This window comes from Mus caroli, unplaced genomic scaffold, assembly GCF_978045245.1.
Source record: "Mus caroli unplaced genomic scaffold, Mus_caroli_1 scaffold_17, whole genome shotgun sequence".
Taxonomy (NCBI): domain Eukaryota; kingdom Metazoa; phylum Chordata; class Mammalia; order Rodentia; family Muridae; genus Mus; species Mus caroli.
In genome coordinates, this window is record NW_028227272.1 from 81,980,772 (window position 1) to 82,002,806 (window position 22,035).

At 43.4% G+C, this 22,035-nt stretch overlaps 1 protein-coding gene across 6 annotated transcripts in view; it reads right to left on the bottom strand.

The window, feature by feature from the left end:
- Positions 1-22,035, bottom strand: part of App (amyloid beta precursor protein) — a 228,973-nt gene that overhangs the window by 119,044 nt on the left and 87,894 nt on the right. For all 6 annotated transcript variants that reach the window (XM_029470477.2, XM_029470476.2, XM_029470475.2 and 3 more), the window contains exons 4-5: positions 15,321-15,433; positions 12,529-12,722 (exon numbers count right to left, since the gene is read on the bottom strand). In XM_029470477.2, coding sequence (XP_029326337.1) covers positions 12,529-12,722; positions 15,321-15,433 — 307 coding nt within the window. The remainder of the gene's footprint in view (positions 1-12,528; positions 12,723-15,320; positions 15,434-22,035) is intronic.

A 22,035-nucleotide genomic window follows, 5' to 3' on the forward strand; every position in this document is an offset into this window, starting at 1 on the left:
AGATGGCGCCAAATGTCACCATGCTACTCAAAGCAGCACGTAATTTAAAAGTTTATGAATCTTATTTTTAGATACTTCCAGCTAATATTTTTAGATCGTGGAAGCCAAAACCACAGACAATGGACACAAGAAGAGAACGCCAGTGGATCTGTGCGCTAGAACTTGGGCCAGATGTGAGGTTCCCAAAGGGACAAGGATAGCAAGTTTCCCCTCCTCATGGTGCACATTCCACTGGAGGAGAAAAAGACAAGGAGCAAATAAGATGCTGAAGCATGGGGTCAGTGTCAGGACACACAGACAGACGGGATGCCAAGACTGAAATAGTGAAGCATGGATCTTCTGAAAAGGGTGACCCCTTTCATTTCTGTGAAACAAGGAGCTGATATCCAAGACAAAAACAAAACAAAACAAAACAAAAAAAAACACCAAACTGGCAATGAGCCTGTCAGGGGAGGAGGACCACAGGCAGGGAGACTTGTCCGCTCCTGTGGGAGGGGAGTGGGGTAGGTCATATGTAGGGAGAGCAGGGGAGAGAGAGCTGAGATCAGCTGAGGGCAGGGGCGATCTCTAGGAAGTGTCAGAGTCCTAGGATGGAAGAAGCCTCAGAGGGTCTAAGGGCGCAACTCTAGCTGTGATTCCTAGATTCTGTCGTGGCCACTTCCCGTAACCAGGCAGGACTCCCAGTGGAGGGATAGGGACAGCAACTCACCCACAAAGCCTTTGACCCAAAATATGTCCTGCGTACAGGATGTGCAGGGACAAAGGTAGAACAGAGACTGTGGGAATAGGTAACCAAACTGCCTCAACTTGAGTCCCATCCCAGGGGCGAGAACCAATCCCTGACATTACTAACGATACCCCATTATGCTTGCAGACAGGAGCCTAGCATAACTTTCTCTGAGAGGCTCCACCCAGCAGCCGATGGGAAGAGACGTAGAAACTCACATCCAAACATTAGATGGAGCTTGAGGAGTCTTATGGAAGAGTTGGGAGAAAGATTGGGGGAGCCACAGAGGACAGGGACTCCACAGGAAGACCAACGGTCAACTAACCTGGACCCTTGAAAGCTCCTAGAGACTGGACCACCAACTAAAGAATGAGCACAGGCTAGACCTAGCTCCCTCTCTCCCCCATACATATGAAGCAGATGAGCAGCTTGGTATTCATGCAGGACCCTTAAACAACTGGGGCAGAGGCTGTTCCTGAGCCAGTTGCCTGCTTGCCTGCCTGTAGATCCTGCACCCCTAAATGGACAGCCTTGTCTGGCCTCCGTGGGAGAGGCTGTGCCTAGTCCCGCAGAGACTTGGTATGTGTGGGGAAGTGGGGGGTTGGGGCGGAAATGGAGGGCTGACACCCTGAAGGGTATTTCCCTCCTCAAATCCCAGCATATGTACGTACTGTTTACATACATATATATGTATGGCTGGGCATGGTGTTCCACATTTATAATCCCACAGTGGGGAGGCTGGGATCAAAAGATCTCTGGGGCTCACAGACTGGCCAGCTCAGCTTATTTGATGAGCTCTATGCCAGTGGTAGCCTGTCTCTAAAAACAAGGTTGACAGCACTTGAGGAACAATAGCCAAATTTGTTCTCTGGCTTCCACATACATATGCACACATACATTCACCTGCATATATACAACAGGAACACACACACACACAGAATCATAGATTATATGAGGGCTTGGCACAAAGACAATCTCTGTAACTGTATCCACTTACATTGCTTCAAGCAAGGCTTCCCTGCATTCACCCTGCATATCGGCTCTTTAGTATGTTGGGAACTCACCAAAGCATCTTGGGGAGTTCTACATCAGGGTTATGTATTCACGTGTTCCACACTGTAGCTGCTCTATAGAGGCTGTAAGCTTTCAATCTGTATGTTGAAGAAGTATGAATGCATAGGAGAAAGTTAATGATAAGACTTTAGGAGGGTACTAATTTTGGTTGTCTTTTAAGGTACTTTAGCCTAAGATTGTATTTGGACAGGATAAACAGAATAGGTGAAGCAAACCTGGCAGAATTTGCAGAAGTAACAGTGCAGAGCCCTGGGCTCTAATACTTCAAAGAGTGTTTCTAAAGATAGAACAGATATCACGGAACCCGACTGGGGCTGGGGGCCAGCAGCCAATAACAACACCTGTATGCACTGGAATCCATTTATCTGTAAAATAAGGAGGTCTTCCAGGCTACAGAAGTAAGTCTTGACCTATTTGCCTTAACTAATATTTACAATCAAAGACAACAAGAGCGAACAGGTAGTTATAATCCCATAAACAAAAGACCCAATCAATGCCTTGACTGAAGAGCACACAATAAGAGCAGGCTGGAAATAGTAGGATAGACAAGTCAGATATGGAGAGAAAATAAAGGATTCCAAGGACCTTCTAAGCTTTCCATGGTCTGCTATGGCTGCTCGAACTCCTGCGTCCACAGATGCCTGGGCCTGTGTGTACCTGTACTGGTACCTGACGGTAAAAATCAAGGGAATCCAAGGAAAAGCCTGTCACTAGTGTTGATGACAGAGAAAAAAAAATCAATGTAGGGGGTTAAATCAGAGACTACGGATGTCATAAATGTGTATCTAAAATGGTTATATGGTCAATTCCCATTTTGCATGGGTAGAAACAATACTGTCAAGCTGAAGGAACTTAGAAGGCCTCCCAGTTTCAGATGTTCTACGTCCTGCATTGCTAAGGGAGTGTCAGCACTTGCATGAGTATTGGATGGGTCTGGAGCCTTGTGGAATAGGTGCCTGGCAATGCTGTGTCAATGGACTTAGGACCTGCATACTCCTCGATTAAATGAGGTGCCGCTGTCCCTGGAATAACCTGGACACACATTTTCATAAAGCCAAAGTCTTTCATTACTACATCTGATACTTGTACAACTCAGCTCCAGCTCTAACAACACTGGCTATAAAATTCTGCTGAAGGCCGATTAACATGACAATCAACGGTTCTACAATGGGAAGCCGATGAACAGCATATTCCAGGGGGCAGAAGATTAAAAACTTAATCTTCTCTTACTTGCAACTCTTCTCTATTTCAGAAATATATAACTGAGATAGAAAATGGAAGGTTTTCAGATGTGGAAATTGAAAGTTTAAACAGTCATTAAGTTTCTATTTAAAAATATCCAAGAGGACCAAAGTCAACCACAACTAATTTAATGGGCAATTTCCAGTCATAGGGAATCTTATATTTTGGTCCTTTTTTGCATCTTTAAAATAATTCTTGGATATTTAAGAGATAAGACAGGCATATAAAAAAGGAGTATCACTCGCTTGCTACCAACAGCTGCTTTAAGATGTTCTCAGCCTCGTCTAAAACAAGAGGTCTGAGATGTGCTCATCTCTCAGTATCGGTTATAACAGTGACAAGGCCTTAAGAGTCGACTGAGAGAAGAACACAGTATACTGGCCATGATTATGGAGCAGATGTAGGACACTGGGCTCCACACCCCAAAGAGTGCTTTTATATTTGACAGAACGAGACAGGGCTGGGGTGGTGTGGCCTACAGAGCAGCTCCATAGGGGGTTACTGGATCTCCTTCGGGATCCAGTCTACACATTGTGAATGCGTCTGTACATTAGTCAGTAGACCAAAAAGCACCATGATACAGGTTATCTAACATTACCCCTGTCAGAGGAAAGAGGCTCAAACAGATATGCTAGGGTTAAAGCATGGTTTTTTTAAAAAATGTATATTTTAAATTATTCTTTGAGAATTTCATCCATGTTTATAATGTCTTGATGAAATTCAGACCGTCTTACCTCTCTGCCCCCTCTTATGTCTCTTCTGTCCAAAGCTACCTCACAACTTCATGTGCCTGCTATTTATTAACATATTAACCAGGCAGTCTAGCTGGTGCGGTGCTGCGGGTATCTGCCTAGGCATAGGGCCAGCCACTGGTGCATGGGCAACCTACCCTGGCCTGCACCCCTGAAGAAAACTGACACACCCTCTCAGTGAAGTTATCCATTGTCAATAGCTGTTCAACTAGGAGTGGGGCTTCCTGAGTCCTTCCAGTCCCTACATTAGAGTTCTGACTGGCTTGATCGTACACAGGTCTTCTGCATGTAGTCACAGCTGCTATGGGTTCACGTGGGCAGCGAGGCCTATGATGTCCAAAGGAACCCTTTCTTGAAGTAGCGCTCTGCAACCTTTGGCTCTTACACGTTCTGTGATGATCCCTGAGCCATGGGAGCATGGCACAGATGTCATTTATGGCTGAACACTCTACGGTCTCTTCTTCTCTGCGACTTGCCCTGTGTGAGTCTCTCTGTCTAAGGGTCATCGATTGCAAAGCCAGACGATCTTATTTGCTAACAGGGCTTCCCTTTCCTCATCTCCTTGGACACACTCAAGTCCTGGCTTCAACGAAATTGGGCATGCCCACCATCTCTAGTTTCACAATTAATTTCACTGGTTCCCGTAAAATGTTATTTCATAAATATGGGAAGTGAGAGGAAGTGGTTTCACACTTGCCTAAAGACTGACTTCCTTCTACCGAACTACATGCTTTCTCATTTTGCTGAGTTTCTTACAGAAAGCGATTGGCACTGCTTCATGCCGTGTAGTTCTAGTAAGAGAAATATCTTTTGGCATAACAACTTAATACGTAAATTAAAAATTTTAAATGTCATGACTTTGACACGAGACAGTGATAAATTCCATACAAACAAGGGATTTTACTCTAGAGATAACATTATCTTGATCCCAGCTTCAACAGGAAATTAGCTCCTGTGGGTAGGAGTCACTGTATCCAGTCAAAACAATAAGAACCTGTATCTTCTTCCTCTTGTCGTAGTCTCTGACCATGGACCACTGTCCTGAAATCACCATCACTGCATAACCCAGCCCTTAAAATAACACTTCCAAGAGTGTAGGTTATGTCATCAGATGATTTCCTATTAGAGGGCACCTTGTGCTGGTAAGCTCAATGCAGCGCCAGCTGGACCTCAGATACCAGCAGCCAAGTCCTATACAGGAAAAACGCTCTTCTCTCTGCCGTCTCCTGCTCAGAAACCAAAACAAACCCCACTGGCTTGGCCTCACATCGTCTGGACTCTGGTAAAGACTATTATCATGATTTGTTTTTCTTCTGAATGTATATGCGGTCCAAGTTTATTAACTATAGAGACAGCATTTCTAATAAGAGCTTGGTAGTGGCGGCCAGTGTCCTCAAGGACAAGTACAAGTCCAAGTCTCTGCAATTCTCCTCGTCATCATTGTCAAATTAGTTCCTTTATTCAGACCAGAGGCAGACAGCCCAGCCCAGCTCTGGAAGCTGCCAAGCCAGCATGGTGACAGTCACATCGCAAAGCCATGCACTGCTTCATCACTTCCATTCAGACTTGACTCATCCACTGACAAAGATTGCAGGCCTTCGTTTATCATTTGTGTGATTCACTTGGTGTCCGTCTGACATCCGTGGTGTTTTCTTCTCCCTTCAGCCTTGAGTAGCCTTTTCTAAAAGCCCAAGGCAGAAACTGAACAAGACTATTCTAAGAACTTGGACTCCACAGATATAAAGGAGAAGATAGATGGTCAAATAAAACTTACCCCCTCTCTCTTTCTCTCTCATCTAATTTTAAAGATAGAAAGTGTTGACCTACACATAGACATAAATTCTCACGACAGCTGGGTATCAGGAAAAGCTCTGAATGTTTCGGTATCATTACTGAAGAGAGAAGTGAGGAAATTTACTGTTTCGATGGAAAGTTCCCACAAACTCCAAACCATGTATTTGTGAATGGTACTCTATAAAGCCATGTGGCTATTAATGTCTGAGAGGATCTTGGGGTACAGAGGCCATAATGAAAGGGATTTTTCAGTCACGATATCTAGCAGAGTGCTGCTCACCGCCTTAATGTGAAGTTCCTATCCTGCCTACGAGGACTGGTTAAGGAAGAGCTGGTGGAAGTCTGTGCTCTGCATTGACCACTTGTGTAACATGTCACAGTGGGATAAAGACAGACAATGAGCCATAATAAACAGAACTCAAGGTGTAAACAGTAAGACTTTGAATGCAAAGTACATGATGGTAGTATTTTGGGATTAAAGTTTTTGTTTTAGTTATAACTAAATCTATATGGACCAAATTGATAAAACTTACAATCAGATCAAACCATGATAATTTACCCCTCATCTGACAGCTTTAAAAAAATTCAAATGGGATGCAATGGACATTAAGAAGACAGATTCTCTCATGCTTTTAAAATTCACTGAATATCTTAAGCTACAACACCCCCCCCAAGGTATAATGGTAATTTACAGTAGCAAAAATGAGATCATAGATTCATAAAATAATTTGGTACAAATGAGAAGTCTCAAAAAAGTTCCCAGCATTTAAGCACATTTTGATGACAGAATTTTAAGGCTGCAGCTGAGGCTAGGAAGGTTTATTTAGATGGATGGATGGAAGGAAGGAATCAAGGAAGGGAAGGAGGGAGGGAGGGAGGGAGGGAGGGAGAATGGAAAGGAGAAGGGAGAGACTAGGAAGGAGAGGGGAAGAAAGGGGAGGAGGAAGGGAGGGAAGAAGGAAGGGAGAGAGAGAACGAAGGAGAGAGGGAAGGAGGGATAAAACAATCCCCTAACTGTACTTTAGAGGAAGACTCTCAAGGTGGGTAGATGGTTGCTTCTTTGTCCATGCAGAGTTAGAGGCAGAGCCTTGAATGGAGAGTAAGTTCCCTAGAAGTTAAATGGTAAACAAACCTTCAAATAGAGGTTTCCCCCCTTTTTTTGTTTTGTTTTGTTTTGTTTTGTTTTGTTTTGTTTTGTTTTGTTTTGTTTTGTTTTGTTGGATGGAGTCTTATTATGCAGTCTTGGCTGGCCTAGAACAAGCTATGTGGCCCAGCTGACCTTGAACTCCCAGAGAACTCCTGTGTTTGTCTCCCAAGTTCTGGGTCTATAGGTATGAACCCTGACACTTGGGAAAAAATCTGGTTTTAATTTAGATTGATATATATTTTTTCTATGTGTACAATGTTTTGCCTGCATGTATGTGTGCACAGTGTATGCATGTAGTGCCCATGGAAGCTAAAAGAGGATGGCAGACGCCCTGGAACTAGAGTTACAGATGGCTGTTCCCTGCCATGTGGATGCTCGGAACCAAACCCAAGTCCTCTGCAAGAGCAACAAGTGCTCTTGGCCTTGGAACATCTTTATTTCATCCAAATTGGGGTTCCTGGACCCCAGCACACTCCACAATGTCATAGGGATGTCCTATACATTGTGGGATGTTTGGCAGTATCATCATCCCTAGCCCCCTTGATGACAATGACATTTCTCTCACACCACCCACACTGTGACAACTCAAACTGCAGGCAGACATTTCCAGATGCCCCTTGAGTGAAAATCATTCCCCATTGGGAAATACTGTTCTTCACTGAAGTTTGTTTCTCAAATCACAGAATGCTTGCCAACAGCTGGTAGCCCCATGAATATAACTTGTATTTACTGGGATTTTACCTACAGGTTTTGTTTGTTTGTTTGTTTGTTTGTTTGATTTCTTTTTTTTTGTTTTGTTTTGTTTTGTTTTTTTAAGCACTCCAGTTGACAGAAACAAAAGGGACTTACTGATTCAAAGGGAAGAAGTCTGTCTAAGAATGGACTTTAGGAGCCAGTGTGGTTGCACCGCCTCATAATCCTGGCTAATCCGGAAGCTGATGCAAGTGTACAGAAAGCTGAAGGCTCCCTGTACTGCAGAGGGAGAGTCTGTCACCAGCGGAAATGAAAAACAAATAGTAGCAAAAGGGCAAAGGCTGAACTTCAGTGGTAAAGCACCCCCACCCTAGCTTTAGGTACAATGGTTGGCACTGTCAAACACACAAACCAAAACAAACACAAACTGACTTTTACCCAAGGGTCTAAGAAAAGTAATCTTGACTTTATTTCTAACTTTATCACACTTTTTGAATGAGGTATTCATGTAGGCTCCACCTTAAAGGTTATTAAGAAAGGATTAACTTTCCTTTGGTCTCAGTACCTTTTCAATACAATTTCTAGCTTCAGGGATTTCTGATGCAATTTCATGTAATCATTGCCTACCAAGAATGATGTTCCTCAGCTGTTTGTTTGGTTTTTTTTTTTTTTTTCTTTATACCAATCAGTTTGTGTATATGTGCCAACCTTTGGTGACAATGACTGCGCCTCTGTATGGATTTGATGTCAGGGCCACTCCAATTCTACTCAAATATTTGTTGAGCACCTAATGTTTACACAATTATGCCAGGTGTTTCCACTTGCGAAGTGACAAACTCTCAGGAACTGATGGGCTGTTAACCCTTGGAATCCCACCACTTGCTACATTTCTGGGCAGTCTAAGTAACTCTAAGAAGGAATAGTTTTTCTGAACTTTAACTCTTTCTTGGAGAAAAATGATAATAATTAAGCAAAACTCATTTTATTTAGTCATCATACAAGTCCACCGTAACGTATTGTACATCCAGAACACATGCTGGGTCCTGAACTCAGTTTTCCTAGGTTACGACATTTTCTTATTTTGACATCCCAAGAAGTATGTCAGCATCATTCGCTAACTTCTCCAAATAAACCCCAGAAACCCAAAAATGGAGCACTGATGGGCCTGCCGAGAAGGATGGGACAGTATGAGATGACCACTTTCATTGGTGTGCTCCCAAAATAAGGAAGTACCAAAGAATGATCATTCCAGAAAGAACAGGTTTATAGGTAAAGGAGGTGGAGCCAGTGAGCTGGAAAGGGTAATGGAGGGAGTTGGGGGCGGGGGGGGGGGGGCAGAATCAGGAATCTAGGCTAGAAGAAGAAGGGACAGAAGATATTTAGGTAGCAGAGGAGACTTGCACATGAGTGTCCACCAAATGCCAGGTACCTTGCTGTAGACATCCACAGAGGTTAGCTATGAAAGGGTCATAGATACAGCAAGGAAGAAAGGTGATGCTAGGGACCAAGGCAGTTGGTTTGGAAGATGATCTGTCCTCAAATGGGGATAGGAATCAGAAGCATCCAGAAACATTAAGGTTTCAGCCGCTGTTACGACGTGGAATCAACCGGTTCAGTTACACAACTCGATAGCTCAGGAAATTCAGAAGTGATTACAGGAAGAAGTTAAGTTTTCCCTGGCATGGAGAATTGACCAAAATATATTTGGGAAATGTGAACATATCTGCAAGTTTAGGATGTGTGGGGTATATGTGAGTGGTTCAGTCTGTCCGGATTGATCATGGGCAAAGGAATGGAAAGGTCGACAGATTGCATGTTGCTGCTGTGATGATGATTCTGAAAGGCAGCAAGACCCCGTGAGTGGTTTAGATGTACGATCGGAGTAATGGTTGGGAATACTAAGCGTGCACTGTCTCCAAGGGATGAGGGAGTTGGAACATGAGACAGAATACAAAGGAAGATAATTAGGAGAGGAGCCAGCTTGCATTTCAAGTTGATGATAATGACAGGGTGACCATATTACCCACGCAGGGGATGGCTGAGGTCTGAGTGTTCTCTCTGGTTTAGATAACATACTATAATCCCTTCTCTAGGAGGTAGCATAGCACATTCAAACACAGCACATTCAAAGGAGGAAAACAAATGTCTCCTAGCTTGGGAGTTGTAACAGTGAGAACTAAAAGAAGTCATAGACTCAGAGATGGGTATCGAGAAGGTACAGTTACCCAGTGACGTGGTGAATAGACTAGAGACCTGGGTCAGAATGCAAAGCCATCTGCCCGGATCAGTTTCCAGCAGCAGGAGAAAGGGCCACAGATACAGTGGCAATGGTGTCAGTATCTCAGAAAAAAAGTGTAGGATGAAAAGATCAAGACCTGAGGAAAACTAGACCCAACTTAAAAAGGTTTTATGAGACATATAACATGTCTTACATGTGGAAGAAGCTTGGCAGAGGCTGGTGGCTTTCAAGAAAATAAAAATAATTATTTTAAAATGTAAAAAGTCCCTGCTGGGGCTGGGAGATAGGGGTTTGATTAAACGCTTGACAGCCTGAATTTGAGCCTCGGTGTCTAAGCATAAAAAAATTAGGTGGAGGATAGTTGAGAAAAACACTCAGTGTTGAACTCTAGACTCTACACACACACACACACACACACACACACACACACACACACACACACACGTTCCCTGTGACATCAGCACAAGGTTGATCGTTAACAACATGGTTACAAATACATATCTAGTGCCTTAGAGTTTTAACACCAGCCATGGAAGTTTCCAAGTTTAAATACCATTCTGCATACTTTCTCAATCCATAGTCAGGTTAGCCATTGGAAACTAGCAAATCAAATATCCAACAGCCTATGAAAACAGACAACGTCCAGGCTAAGTAACTAGATTTTCCTTTAGGAATGCTGGTTGTACTGGTTCTGTGATCAGACGCCTAAGGACAGGATTTGTTTCAGAAGCCTCTGAAACTTTCACATCTAGATGTGGCCAAGGAAGGATAGGAGTGGGCTAATAAGGGAGAACTAGGCCACCTCGTTTCTAAAAAGAGAGAGAGATAATTAAGTTTAACCCATTCCTGTCCCACATGTGGAACATAGAACAGAGGTATAGGGGGTGGGTTGTCAAGCCATTATGGGGAACCCCTAACTCATTAGATGACAGAAATCTCAGAAGCAAATTCTGCCTCCCTGAGACTTCTTGCCTGGGAAACAGGAGACTTGTGCATAGGTGGTGAACTTTTACATCACCGAGAAGTATCTGAACATCTTTTTTCAGTTTCCTTGGCTCTATGTCAAGCTAGATCAAATGTAATTATTTTGGGAGGTGGGGGAGCAAGACAATTACTTGGATGTAGTAAGTAGTGCAAGGCTTGAATTCCAACACTCAGAAGGCAGTGGCAGCTAGAGCTCTTAGTTCTGGGCCAGCCTATTCTACATAGCTAGTCCTGGCCAGCCAGGGCTATATGCAACCTCTATCCTATATGTATCCTCTCTATGTAGCCTCTATCCTGACTCAAATAGATAGATGGATGAAAGTAAATGGTAAAGAGGGGATATAAAAGACTGTAACACACACACACACACACACACACACACACACACACACACACACGTCCTGATAATCTCAGGCAACTAGCACTAAAATGAAGCCTCATCTTACTGATAGTAAGTTTTGTGATTTTTATTTGGTGTTCTGTTTGAGCTAGAAAACCCTGAGGAGCAGCTGAGAGGACCTTGGCAGGAAAGCCTGAGCCTTACATTTCAGGGATAGGATAGCCTGAATTCATCAACAAACCGGGTCATATGTGTAACTCAAAAAATTCTGGTTTCATAGACTTTTGATTTGAATATGGATATTTGTGCACAAGTGAAAAGAGTAAGAAAATGAACGAAGGGGTTAAGATCCCAAGGAAAATGAGGCAAAAAACAAAACAAAACAAAACAAAAAAACATGTCAACCAGCAATCATGCAACTGAAGATAGTTAAAGAACTACTGCAAACATTTATTAGTGTTGCTCACTACACAAAGGAAAAAGATGGTTGAGGGGAGGGGCCCACCCACCCATCCAAAACCAAACCAAAAACAAGAAAGAAATCCTTAAGAGTAAATATACAAACACAAACCAAGTCTTCCTTAACCAGAAGTTTGTATTGAGTTCACCAAAGAGTGTTTAAAAGTATTTTTAAGTACTATATTGAATAGATAGGGAGAGAGGCCAGTCTCTAAACCCAGACACTATTGTGGATATCAAGAAGTGTTTGCTGACAGGAGTCTGATGTGGCTGTCTCCTGACAGGCTCTGCCAGTGCCTGACAAATACAGAGGTGGATGCTCTCAGCCAACCATTGGACTGAGCACAAAGTCCCCAATGAAGGAGCTAGAGAAAGGACCCAAAGAGCTGAAGGGGTTTGCAGCCCCATAGGAGGAACAACAATATGAACTAACCAGTACCCCCAGAGCTCCCAGGGACTAGATCACCAACCAAAGAGTACATATGGAGGGACCCATGGCTCCAGCTGCCTATGTAGCAGACTATGGCCTTGTTGGACATCAATGGGTGGAGAGGCCCTTGGTCCTATGAAGGCTCTATGTCTCAGTGTAGGGGAATGACAGGACAAGGAAGTGGGAGTGGGTGGGTTAGTGAGCAGGGGAAGGGTGGAGTGGATAGGGGGTTTTCGGAGGGGAAACCAGGAAAGGGGATAACATTTGAAATGTAAATAGAGAAAGTATCTAATAAAAAAATATTTTCCAAATGGCAGGATAAAATGGCATGCCAGAGCGCTGGGCTCAAATCTACCAGCTTCCTGGTAGACCTACTGCAGAGCAGCTGTGAGTGGAGCCTGATCAGTACTCTTGACATTCAAATGTGGTCAAATGACTTCATGAAGGTATACAGTAGCACTAACAGTAAGTGGCATACAAGAATCAGAGCAGCCCTTTAGGGTTAGATTTTTCTGGTATTATCAAATATAACTGAAGTGAGAGATCTCTTTCCACTGTGAGACAGAGAGACACACTCAGAGAATACAAAAACTGTAAGAGACAAGATGGTTCAGCCAATCTGAGATCCATCTCAAAAGCCACCTTACCCGCCATCAGCGTAGTCTGTGTCCGCTCCACCCCACCAGACATCAGAGTCATCCTCCTCTACATCCGCAGAATCGACGCTGTCGCTTTCCTCAGCCAACGGGCAGCATACAAACTCTACCCCTCGGAACTTGTCGATGCCGCAGGGCAGCAGCATGCCATAGTCGTGCAAGTTAGTGCTCTTCTCGCTGCACGTCTACAAAAGGAAGGAGGATTCAGTGAGGGCACAGAGGCACGCGGACTGCAGCCACAGCCTGGACAATCGAACCACAGCCACAGCCCAGACAATGGAACCGCAGCCAGGACAGTCAGACTACAGCCACAGCCCAGACAATCGAACGCAGCCACAGCCAGGACAATCGAACACAGCCACAGCTGGAACAATCGAACACAGCCACAGGCCAGACAATCGAACACAGCCACAGCTGGAACAATCGAACTGCAGTCACAGCCAGGAAAATCAGCATGGACAGACAGATTTGGAGCCTGCTCCAGAAGGTAAGGGCGGCTTGCTGTCTGAACTCGTTTCTAACCTGGTGTTCAGCATAGGCTGCCTGGTAGTCTATCTTTATATTGTTTTCTTGGTATGTGGGGTTGAGAGATGCCTGAGTGGTTAAAGGCACTTGCTGCTCTTGCAGCAGACCCCTGACCCACCCTAAGAACAGACATGATGGTTTAGAACCATACCCACCTCCAGGTCCATGGATCTAATATCCAATTTTGACTCTGTGGCCTATGGGGCACCAGCCACAGACCTGTGCATATACATATAGGCAGGCAATATATACATAAAATGAAATAAATATACCTAAAAACATTTTTTAAAATGTATTATGTTTACGAAGTAAACATGAAAAACAAACAGGTTCCAGAAGGCTAAACACGGGGACAAACATCAGGGAATGATTTACGCTTTGGGCTGTGATGGCTTTTCAGGAATTGAAGTCTCCGTCTACATTTGCCTATCCCCTCTTTTCTCTACCCCAGATACAGAATTTTCTATAGGCAGTTAGTTGCATCTTATTCTGGAAACGGTGTCTCTTGGCTCATATCTCAGAGTCCCAGTCCCAGGAAGGAAGAAACTGCCCTCCACAGCCCTGATTTCTCTTTCAGTTTCTTTTTGATTGCCTGGGATCTGCTAATTTTGCAGAAATCGGCACGAAGAGAATAACTGAGAAACGATTTCCCCGTGACAGAGAAAAAAAATGAATAATTCAGCATGCCTAGGGAAACAGTAAAAGTATTATGGATGCATTTTAACCTCACAGGAGTCACCAGTTTGCTGTTTGGTAGTAGCAAGGGAGTCTGCCTTTGCAAACTCAGAGGAAGCGCGAAGTGAGGTTATCATTTGGGAAGCTGGGCTTCAAAGGATGTGGTCTACTGTAAGCTCGCTCGGGCAGCTCCTCCACTCCAAAATCATTTTTAGATAAAGAAAGTTGTGTTTTACAGTGAGTCAGAGCACACTATTTCATGAAATTTATAAAAGTCAAGTTAAACCTTTTTTCTCCCTTTAATTCGTCAATCAATGTATTTGATATTTTGGACTTAATTAATTTGCTGAGGAGCCAGGCCTAGTGGTACCAATCTATAATTCTGGCTACTTGGAAGGCTGTGGCAAGTTCATGGCCTGATTGAACTATAGTGCCATATCAAGACCAAAGTGAGCCCCTTAGCAAGAATCTACTTTGGATCTCAGAATGCACATTAGAAACAAGGCCTTGGATATAGCTCAGAGGGCTATTACAGCTCAGCCTCCATGGGATTAATGTGGAAAAGAAAAGTCGCCAGGTGGAGTCTGCCCTGTTCTGGGGAGGGATTTTAGCTGTTGGTCTTTGACTGTTACCTGTCAGTGGTAGTGCCTCTACAGGTCAGTTGACCCTGGTAGTGAACTCCTGAGCTAGATAAAGGACCCTAATTCTAGAACACTGGCTCCCCCATCTTGACATAACTACTTAGGAGAAAAGCATTATAATTATATCGAGGGTACAGTGCAGTTCCAAGAGTGGCGATTCACTACATTCTATTGTCCTTAATATTCCACCGACTTAGCCCAAAGCAGAGGCCAGCAAAGGGCTGCGAGTGCTGCCACAGATGCACTCACCGTGGAAAGGAAGGTAGCAGGAGAGGGTATGACTTTAATGACTGTGGCCTCAGGTGGCCTTCAACATGTGGCTTCCTTGTTCTACCAGGTCATTCACCAGTAGCTAGTTAAATTATGCAAACCACATGGGACAAGAGCGATGGTAGAAAATAAATAGAAAAAGATGCTCAATGGAAGGTTACGTATGCCTATTAAACACGACAGCTTTATGTTCATCGGTAAGATGTAGCCCAGACATGTATCTAATGAGAGCTATTGCTGACCATGAGGGCTGTTCATGGATAGAGAAGCACAAACGTGTACAGACATGGTACAGGGTAGCTCATTAGACTTTCTGTTCAGTGACCTTTCCAAAAAAAAAAAAATTACTTTAAAAAGTAAACTCAGTTTTAAAATGCTTGAACATTGCTTGCATAAAGAACTTACTGCCACCGAGCGTGGTGGCACACGCTTTTAATCCCAGCACTTGGGAGGCAGAGGCAGGCGGATTTCCGAGTTCGAGGCCAGCCTGGTCTACAAAGTGAGTTCCAGGACAGCCCAGGCTACACAGAGAAACCCTGTCTCGAAAAAACAAAACAAAACAAAACAAAAAAACCCAAGAACTTACTGCCTTCAACAACCCTCTTAAAACATCTTTTTATGCCCCCTCCCCCAAGGAGGTCTCTCTGCAGGAAAGCGGGCACAGGTTGGTACCTCTTTGGCGACGGTGTGCCAGTGAAGATGGGTCTCACAAACATCCATCCGCTCCTGGTGTAGGAACTTGCACTTGTCGGGCACGAGAAGGGCGTCGCTTACAAACTCACCAACTGAAAGAGAGGAGAGTGGACCTGTATCATTCGCGTACGACTGCTGATCTCACCATGGACACACACAGGCTTGACGGAGGTCAGAGAACTTACCCAGCTTTCAATGCACGAAAACCCCCACAAAGGCTACACTACCTTTAGCATGGTGGGTATTTAAACAACCCACTTCCTTGTTACCCTGAAGACCTTATGTCCATACATTCCCTATGCATGCGGCCTTGATGGCTGTATGTTCCCTATATATTCCCAGTGCCTTCTCTTTGAATTAATTTCAGTTTCTGCATCCATATAACAGCTGCACAAGTAGCCACTGACATTCGTTGTCACAAAAACAGATAGCTTCAATTTGAGCACTGTCAACACTGATGTCTGTTTCTGTATTTTGTAAATTTAAACTGCTTGCAAATTGTTAGAGACTGCAGCATTTTTAAATGTTAAGCTCCAATCTGTACATACACAATGTGTATTATATATGTGTTTATATAAAAACACTCTGGAAAGAGTAATTCATTCAAATTATGGGATCTTGTTTTCTTTGAACTTACATCTCATGAGAAAGGTTCCCAAGCCTGACTGGTACTCCAAGTTTAGAAATGTTACATATTACCCTTCCTGTATACACATACATACATGTTCATGCATGTTCATACATAGTCATGAGGGTAAAAGATGGACAGTGAAAAATAACATAGGCTGTGAAATTAATTTCTCTTGGTTTTGTCCATTGTGGCATTCCTCTGCTTCAGCACAAAGTCTGCATCTACTAGACAATGAATGTCTGTTGAAGAATGAAGAGATTTCTTTTCCTACTAGAATGAAGCAAGTACTGGGTCAATACAGTGAATGCATCTGACCGGGTGCACAGGGGAATGTCTTCCGGTAGAAATATCACTAAAGGTTAGTCTAAGTGGAAGAGTAGAGTAGGCCATGGAGATAAGTTTCACAATGTATGGACAGCACCTCATTTATCATCGGATCTTCCCTGCTGTAAAAATAAAACTTCTCTGACAAATACGACCTAAGGGAGAAAGAGCCGACTCTGTCTTAGGATCCAAGGACACACAGGGTCCATCATGGTGGGAGAGAAAGACAATCGGTCTCTCACACAGCTGTGACATCCACTACCAGGAAGCAGAGAATGAGGAATACAACAGGCTACTCTGCTCCCCTGTTCCTCTCATGCAGCACAGGATCCCGGCAAGGGAATGGTGCCACCCACAGTGGGCGACTTATTCCATCCTAGTTAACATAATGAGATAATCAACCACAGGCATGCTCATAGGCCAATCTCCCAGGTGATTCTAGATTCTGTGGATTAACGCTGGCCATCACACTATTCCATCCCTATCCCTGACACAGCTCTGGCAAGCATGCTTGTACTGGAGGAAGGGAAGGGCAAAGGGCATTTCAAAACTTCCCACTTCTGCAAATGATGGGGTGGGGGGGGGATGGGAAGCAACTACATCATGCATCTCACACAGAGCCATGATGTCATCTCCTACAAATCCAGTTCCCTAGTGAGAAACCTCTGCAAAGAAACCTGCCTAAGGCAGTGTGTACCACAGCAGGTTGTAACCTAGTTTCAGAGCTAAACAGATACCATCTATGAGGAAGTGAATATATATATATTCACTGAGGTATTTCAGGAAAATAGGAAGACAAAAGTGACCACAACCCTTAATAGAGCCACCCTCCTTAATTAACATGGTCAGCCATATTTGCATCTGTGATGTTTTCCTGTTTCATAAGTAATTATTGGACAGATTAAATGCTGGCCTATTATTAAATGCTGACTGTTAATATTGAACCCATTTTTAGAATATCAAAAGAAAACATAAGATGTTCTGGTCCATGGCCTAAATGAGTTCTTGGGGTTCCAAATAGAAAAACTGGTGGCAAGCAACAAAATCAAATCCATCCGTTTTCATCTGTCCAGGGCTCGATGACAGTGCTGAGCCAGTCGCTGAGAGATGCTTACATTCTAACAACTGTTCATTCTATTTTAAAAGGATACTGGAATTTTTAATTTGCAAATTATTTTACTTAACTGTAAGTTGCTGGCATTGCCTATAGCTAACGAAAAATTGCTTTAGCAAAGGATTAACACGAGCTACTTTAAAAGGCCTCAGGACAAAGGGCAAAATGGAAGCCCATTGTGCCCTATTATTAGAGTGAAATTTAGCAGTGGACAGCCTTTCTTATCGTCCCCTGAGGGTTGGGAAAGCATATTAGAATGCTACTCATCAAGAAGGTTAGAAGGTTAAATTATAAAAATCTCTCTGAGAGAGAGAGAGAGAGAGAGAGAGAGAGAGAGACTTGAGAGATGGCTCAGAAGTTAAGAGGGCGTACTGTTGTTGAGTTCAGTCCCTAGCATCCAATGTCCTGCACCATTGCTACCCAACACCTCCGACAACTGTGAATATCTGCATTCGTGCGCAGATTGTCCTACTGAGAATTATCCACATGATACAGTTAAAGATGGAAATAAATAGCAAAAAATTCTTAAGAATTGAGAGGACTGAACTTTGTTAGAAATTAATTTTTTAACAAAGTCTATGCTAGAACATAGTTTAGTTTTATGGGAAAGATGTATGTTTTGACATAGACTTAGAGCAATATGCAAATTAAAGTTTATTGATTTTTTTTAAAAAGTCTATGATAGGTATAACCTGGGGTTTCCATACAGAAGGTTGGGTACTTAGGGTCTGGAAATAAACCTGTTTATGTGGACTCATGCTTCAAGCATTTCTTAACAGAATTCAGATGAAGGCGGCCAATGCTCAAACTAAACAGAGTAAGGAGAAGCTGTGCTCACATCTACATATTGTGGGAAATAAGGCAACGTTTACTCTAAACAGAAAAATTCTCCAATACACACTGGGCATGTTTTTTGGTAGCCATGCAAACTGTTTTTATGTGAAAGAAAAAAGAATTTCATATTTAAAGCACATATGCAAATTTCAGAGGAGAGAGGGTTTTTAAAGTAGATAAAATGCACACTTGGCTGATGTCTTGGCAAGAAAACAAAGATGTGGAAATCAACAGAGCCCCTGCAGGCGTCCAATGCTGGCTCTGGTGTCGGGGAGAACCTGAATTACCTCATTTTGTAGATGGGCAGGAAGAAGTCCAGGTCAGTGGCTTGCTCACAGAGCCAGCAGGCAGCAGAGCTGAGCTGAAATTTCACGTGTCCCTGCTCTCTAGCCTTCAAGAGAGATACCTTGACTCATTGAAACTCGGGTCACTATGGTTTACATGGCCAATTACCCTTGACTTTGATATAAGAAAATGGTTTATTCTAAGCCCATGAAATATTTTAATGTTATGATCTGATCAGTCTGGTAATTAGAAAAGAATGAGACTAAAATTTCCAGTCATCCAAATAAACTGGCTGTGAATGCACTCTGCTGCATCAGTTAGAACCTATCGAACAGTGACTTGAACACAGTGGGACTGTGTGACACCAGGCTCTGTAGTCACAAGATAGACTGTCCATGGAAACCTATAACCTCATGGTCACGCTCCAGGCAGAATGGAGCAAGGATGTTAGGTTTCCTTGCTACGAAGCTTCCCAGTATTACCAGGGAGGGAGACTCTCCCTCCAAGTGATTCCCCACCAACGGGCTGCATTTTTACCCACTGTCTTAGCTGCTCGAATTGAGTTGCAATGGAATTGAGTAGAAAATATTTGCCAGTGAGCTTATTGTATAAGGTTCCCTTACACAAAAGAATGCTTGAGAAAAGGAGAGGGAATGGTGGCTATGAAACCTGTGAAAGGTAGATTCTGCAGTACCGTTCGTTCAAGGGCAGGGATGCACTTCTAATTATTATATTGTGACTTTACAGAAAAAAGATCCCAGCAATGAGGTAGTATTAGGAGTATAAACATCCACTATCAGAAACATGAGGGGACCCCCACCAGTTCTCCCCACAGGGGAAAAATAAGAAGGAACCAGTGTGAGACAATTGAGAAATTTCTCTCAGAACTAGGACTGTTTTGAATAAACTGATTTCAAAGGAAAAGCTGCAAGCCACAGAACCACATTTATTATAGCTATTCTGTGGAGCTCTGTGGAGCCTCACAGATGGAAGTGGTGCATTGTACATTTGAACATCACGTATGCTAGATAACAGCTCCAGTAGGCAGAGGGAGGCCGAGACCCAGGATGAGAGCAGTGAGCCTCCAAGTCTCACAATGATCGGTGGTTCTTAAGAGAAGTCTGGGTATCTTCAAACACCTCTCCCAAGCACTTCAGTCCATCCCTAACACAAGTCTTCATTGCAAGTTTTTTACATTTCTCTTAGGGCTGAGAATCCAGGAAACCGACAAGCGATGCAATAAGGTAGCACTCTAGAGGGACATGATAATAAGGAAGAAACTGTTGGCTGGTGAGAAATATGATGGAGAAAAAGTGGAGGAACTGGAGAAGGGACTAATCTGAGAGACAAGGTGGAGAACTTTACTGGGTCGTGAGAGCGAATAGGTTGAGAATACCTTGGAGAAAGCGAGGAAAGGGAAGAGAAAAACATCCTACGTTGACAGAAGACATTCCAGGCACAGAGCAACAGGGTACAGGAGTCCCTAGCAAACGCATGCCTACGAAGCCAGACAAAAACAGGAGGGGGAGAATTCTCAGAGAAGAGCAATTTGCATGAGCTCATGGGTGGGTGAGGGCAGGCTACACAGTGTTCAGCTACAAATCTTGTCAGGACTCTGGAGGAACACAGGAAGAGGGGCATGTTCGCCTGTTATTAGCATCATAGCTGACTAGGTTAGTGCTGTTGGAATTATTCACGGGAAAAGTGACACCGCCTCAGACTAGGATGAAGACTTTAGACGGGAGGTCAAACTGAAAAGATCCAGGAGGAAAGAAACAAAGCCTGCCTACTCCTGCCGTGCAAACTAGAAGCCACTTCACACCGACGGAGATGCCCAGGATTAGATGTGTCTCACATGTCCCCATACATTCGCAAATGTACAAATACCCACTCTAGATTTCTGTGCGCTTTAGTTCACACTGCATATGTACATATCAAAATGATAGCTCCAGACTGAAGAAATGTTTACTCATATTGACTTGGACAATTTATTTAAATATATATATATATATATTTTTTTTTGTTTGTTTTGTTTGTTTCAGCATGTTAGATGTACTGATGCCCTATAACTGGCGCACGCTGACAACCAGCTGGCACGGCTCCGGGAGGTATTTGTGTGGAAAGAATGTTTTCAGAAGTGCATTTCACCAAAATGCTTCTCTACTGGCTCGGCATGAGGCAGAGTTTTGCTTCATGGTGAGGGTCACCTCTGGGTTCTCAGGAACACATGAGTAAATGACACGGTTCTGTAAAGTGGCTGTGCCGTCACCCCGAGTGTCACCGTAACTATTAGAATAACAGCTGGCAGCTGGGTTTCTTCAGAGAACAATTTGGCAGATGGCAGAAGCTGAGTGAATGGTTCAAGTAAGCGACAAGCCAAGAAGTGAGCACTAAAAGTTTCCTTTAAGTCTTTCAGACTCATTCAGGTGAGGAGAGTTCAGCCTCACATACATACCACACGCAGATGTGCTCTCGTTCGTGAACACACTAACGGTGAGATGGGTGTTCAAGAGAAACGGACTACCTGCACCTCTCTGTTAACAATACTTGTTTTGAAATAATAATGATATTTTTCAAAGTATAGTGATCAACAATGGCTAACAATTTTAGGATTTTAAAAGAGCTTTCACAATTTAAAGTACTGTAATTGTGATGTTGTCATCAGTGCATTCTGAATTAAATGGTGGAGGCAAAGGAAGGTGGGTGGAAGGCAGATGCTCACAGTGGGGTGAGAGTTTACAGACAAGCGCGGAAAGTAGAACAGTCCAGTGGGTGATGGAGGGATCAACAGGGTGAGCTCCTAGGGATGCTAACTGAGACACAGAGAGCTACAGAAATATCTCCAGGAATCCATACTGTAGGAGTGAGGAGGGGCAAGGGGACTTCGTTGGTCCATCAGCAACAAAGCAGACACTTCAGCAGCAATGAGCACACAAAGCCTAGATATTGGATCTTTCTATTATTCTCCAATAACAGGAAACAGGAGTCTGGAGAAATGAGTGATTCTTAGATTTGTGGGGAAGATGAAGGAGAAGCCTACAGCATCTTGTTGGAATCACAAAGGTTTTATAGGGGGTATATATAAAGTGAGCATGTGTGCTTGTGTGTGCACACACACACACACACACACACACTCTGCAGGACAGAATTATATATCGACGTATAATAGGAAAATTCATTAGTCTACATGACGAAACACTGGAATAAAAAGACAATCTCCTATTCAGAAGAATTCTAAATAATTTACACACATAAACTCTAACCTAGGAAAACTGGGGCGTAATTCTCCATCCTAGTCGTAGGCTCCATGTAATGACATTCTTTAAAAATGAGAGTGTGTGTGTGTTGAGTATATGTGTTATATTTCGCATACAGTGTACATATTATGTTTGTGCGCCTAAACTGGTCTACCTTTAGCTATTGGGAGTTGTCTCCTGTACTCATCTGGCATAGCCCCCTGCACAGACTTTATGATTCTGACAAGATGCTGTAGGGTCTTCTTGTTT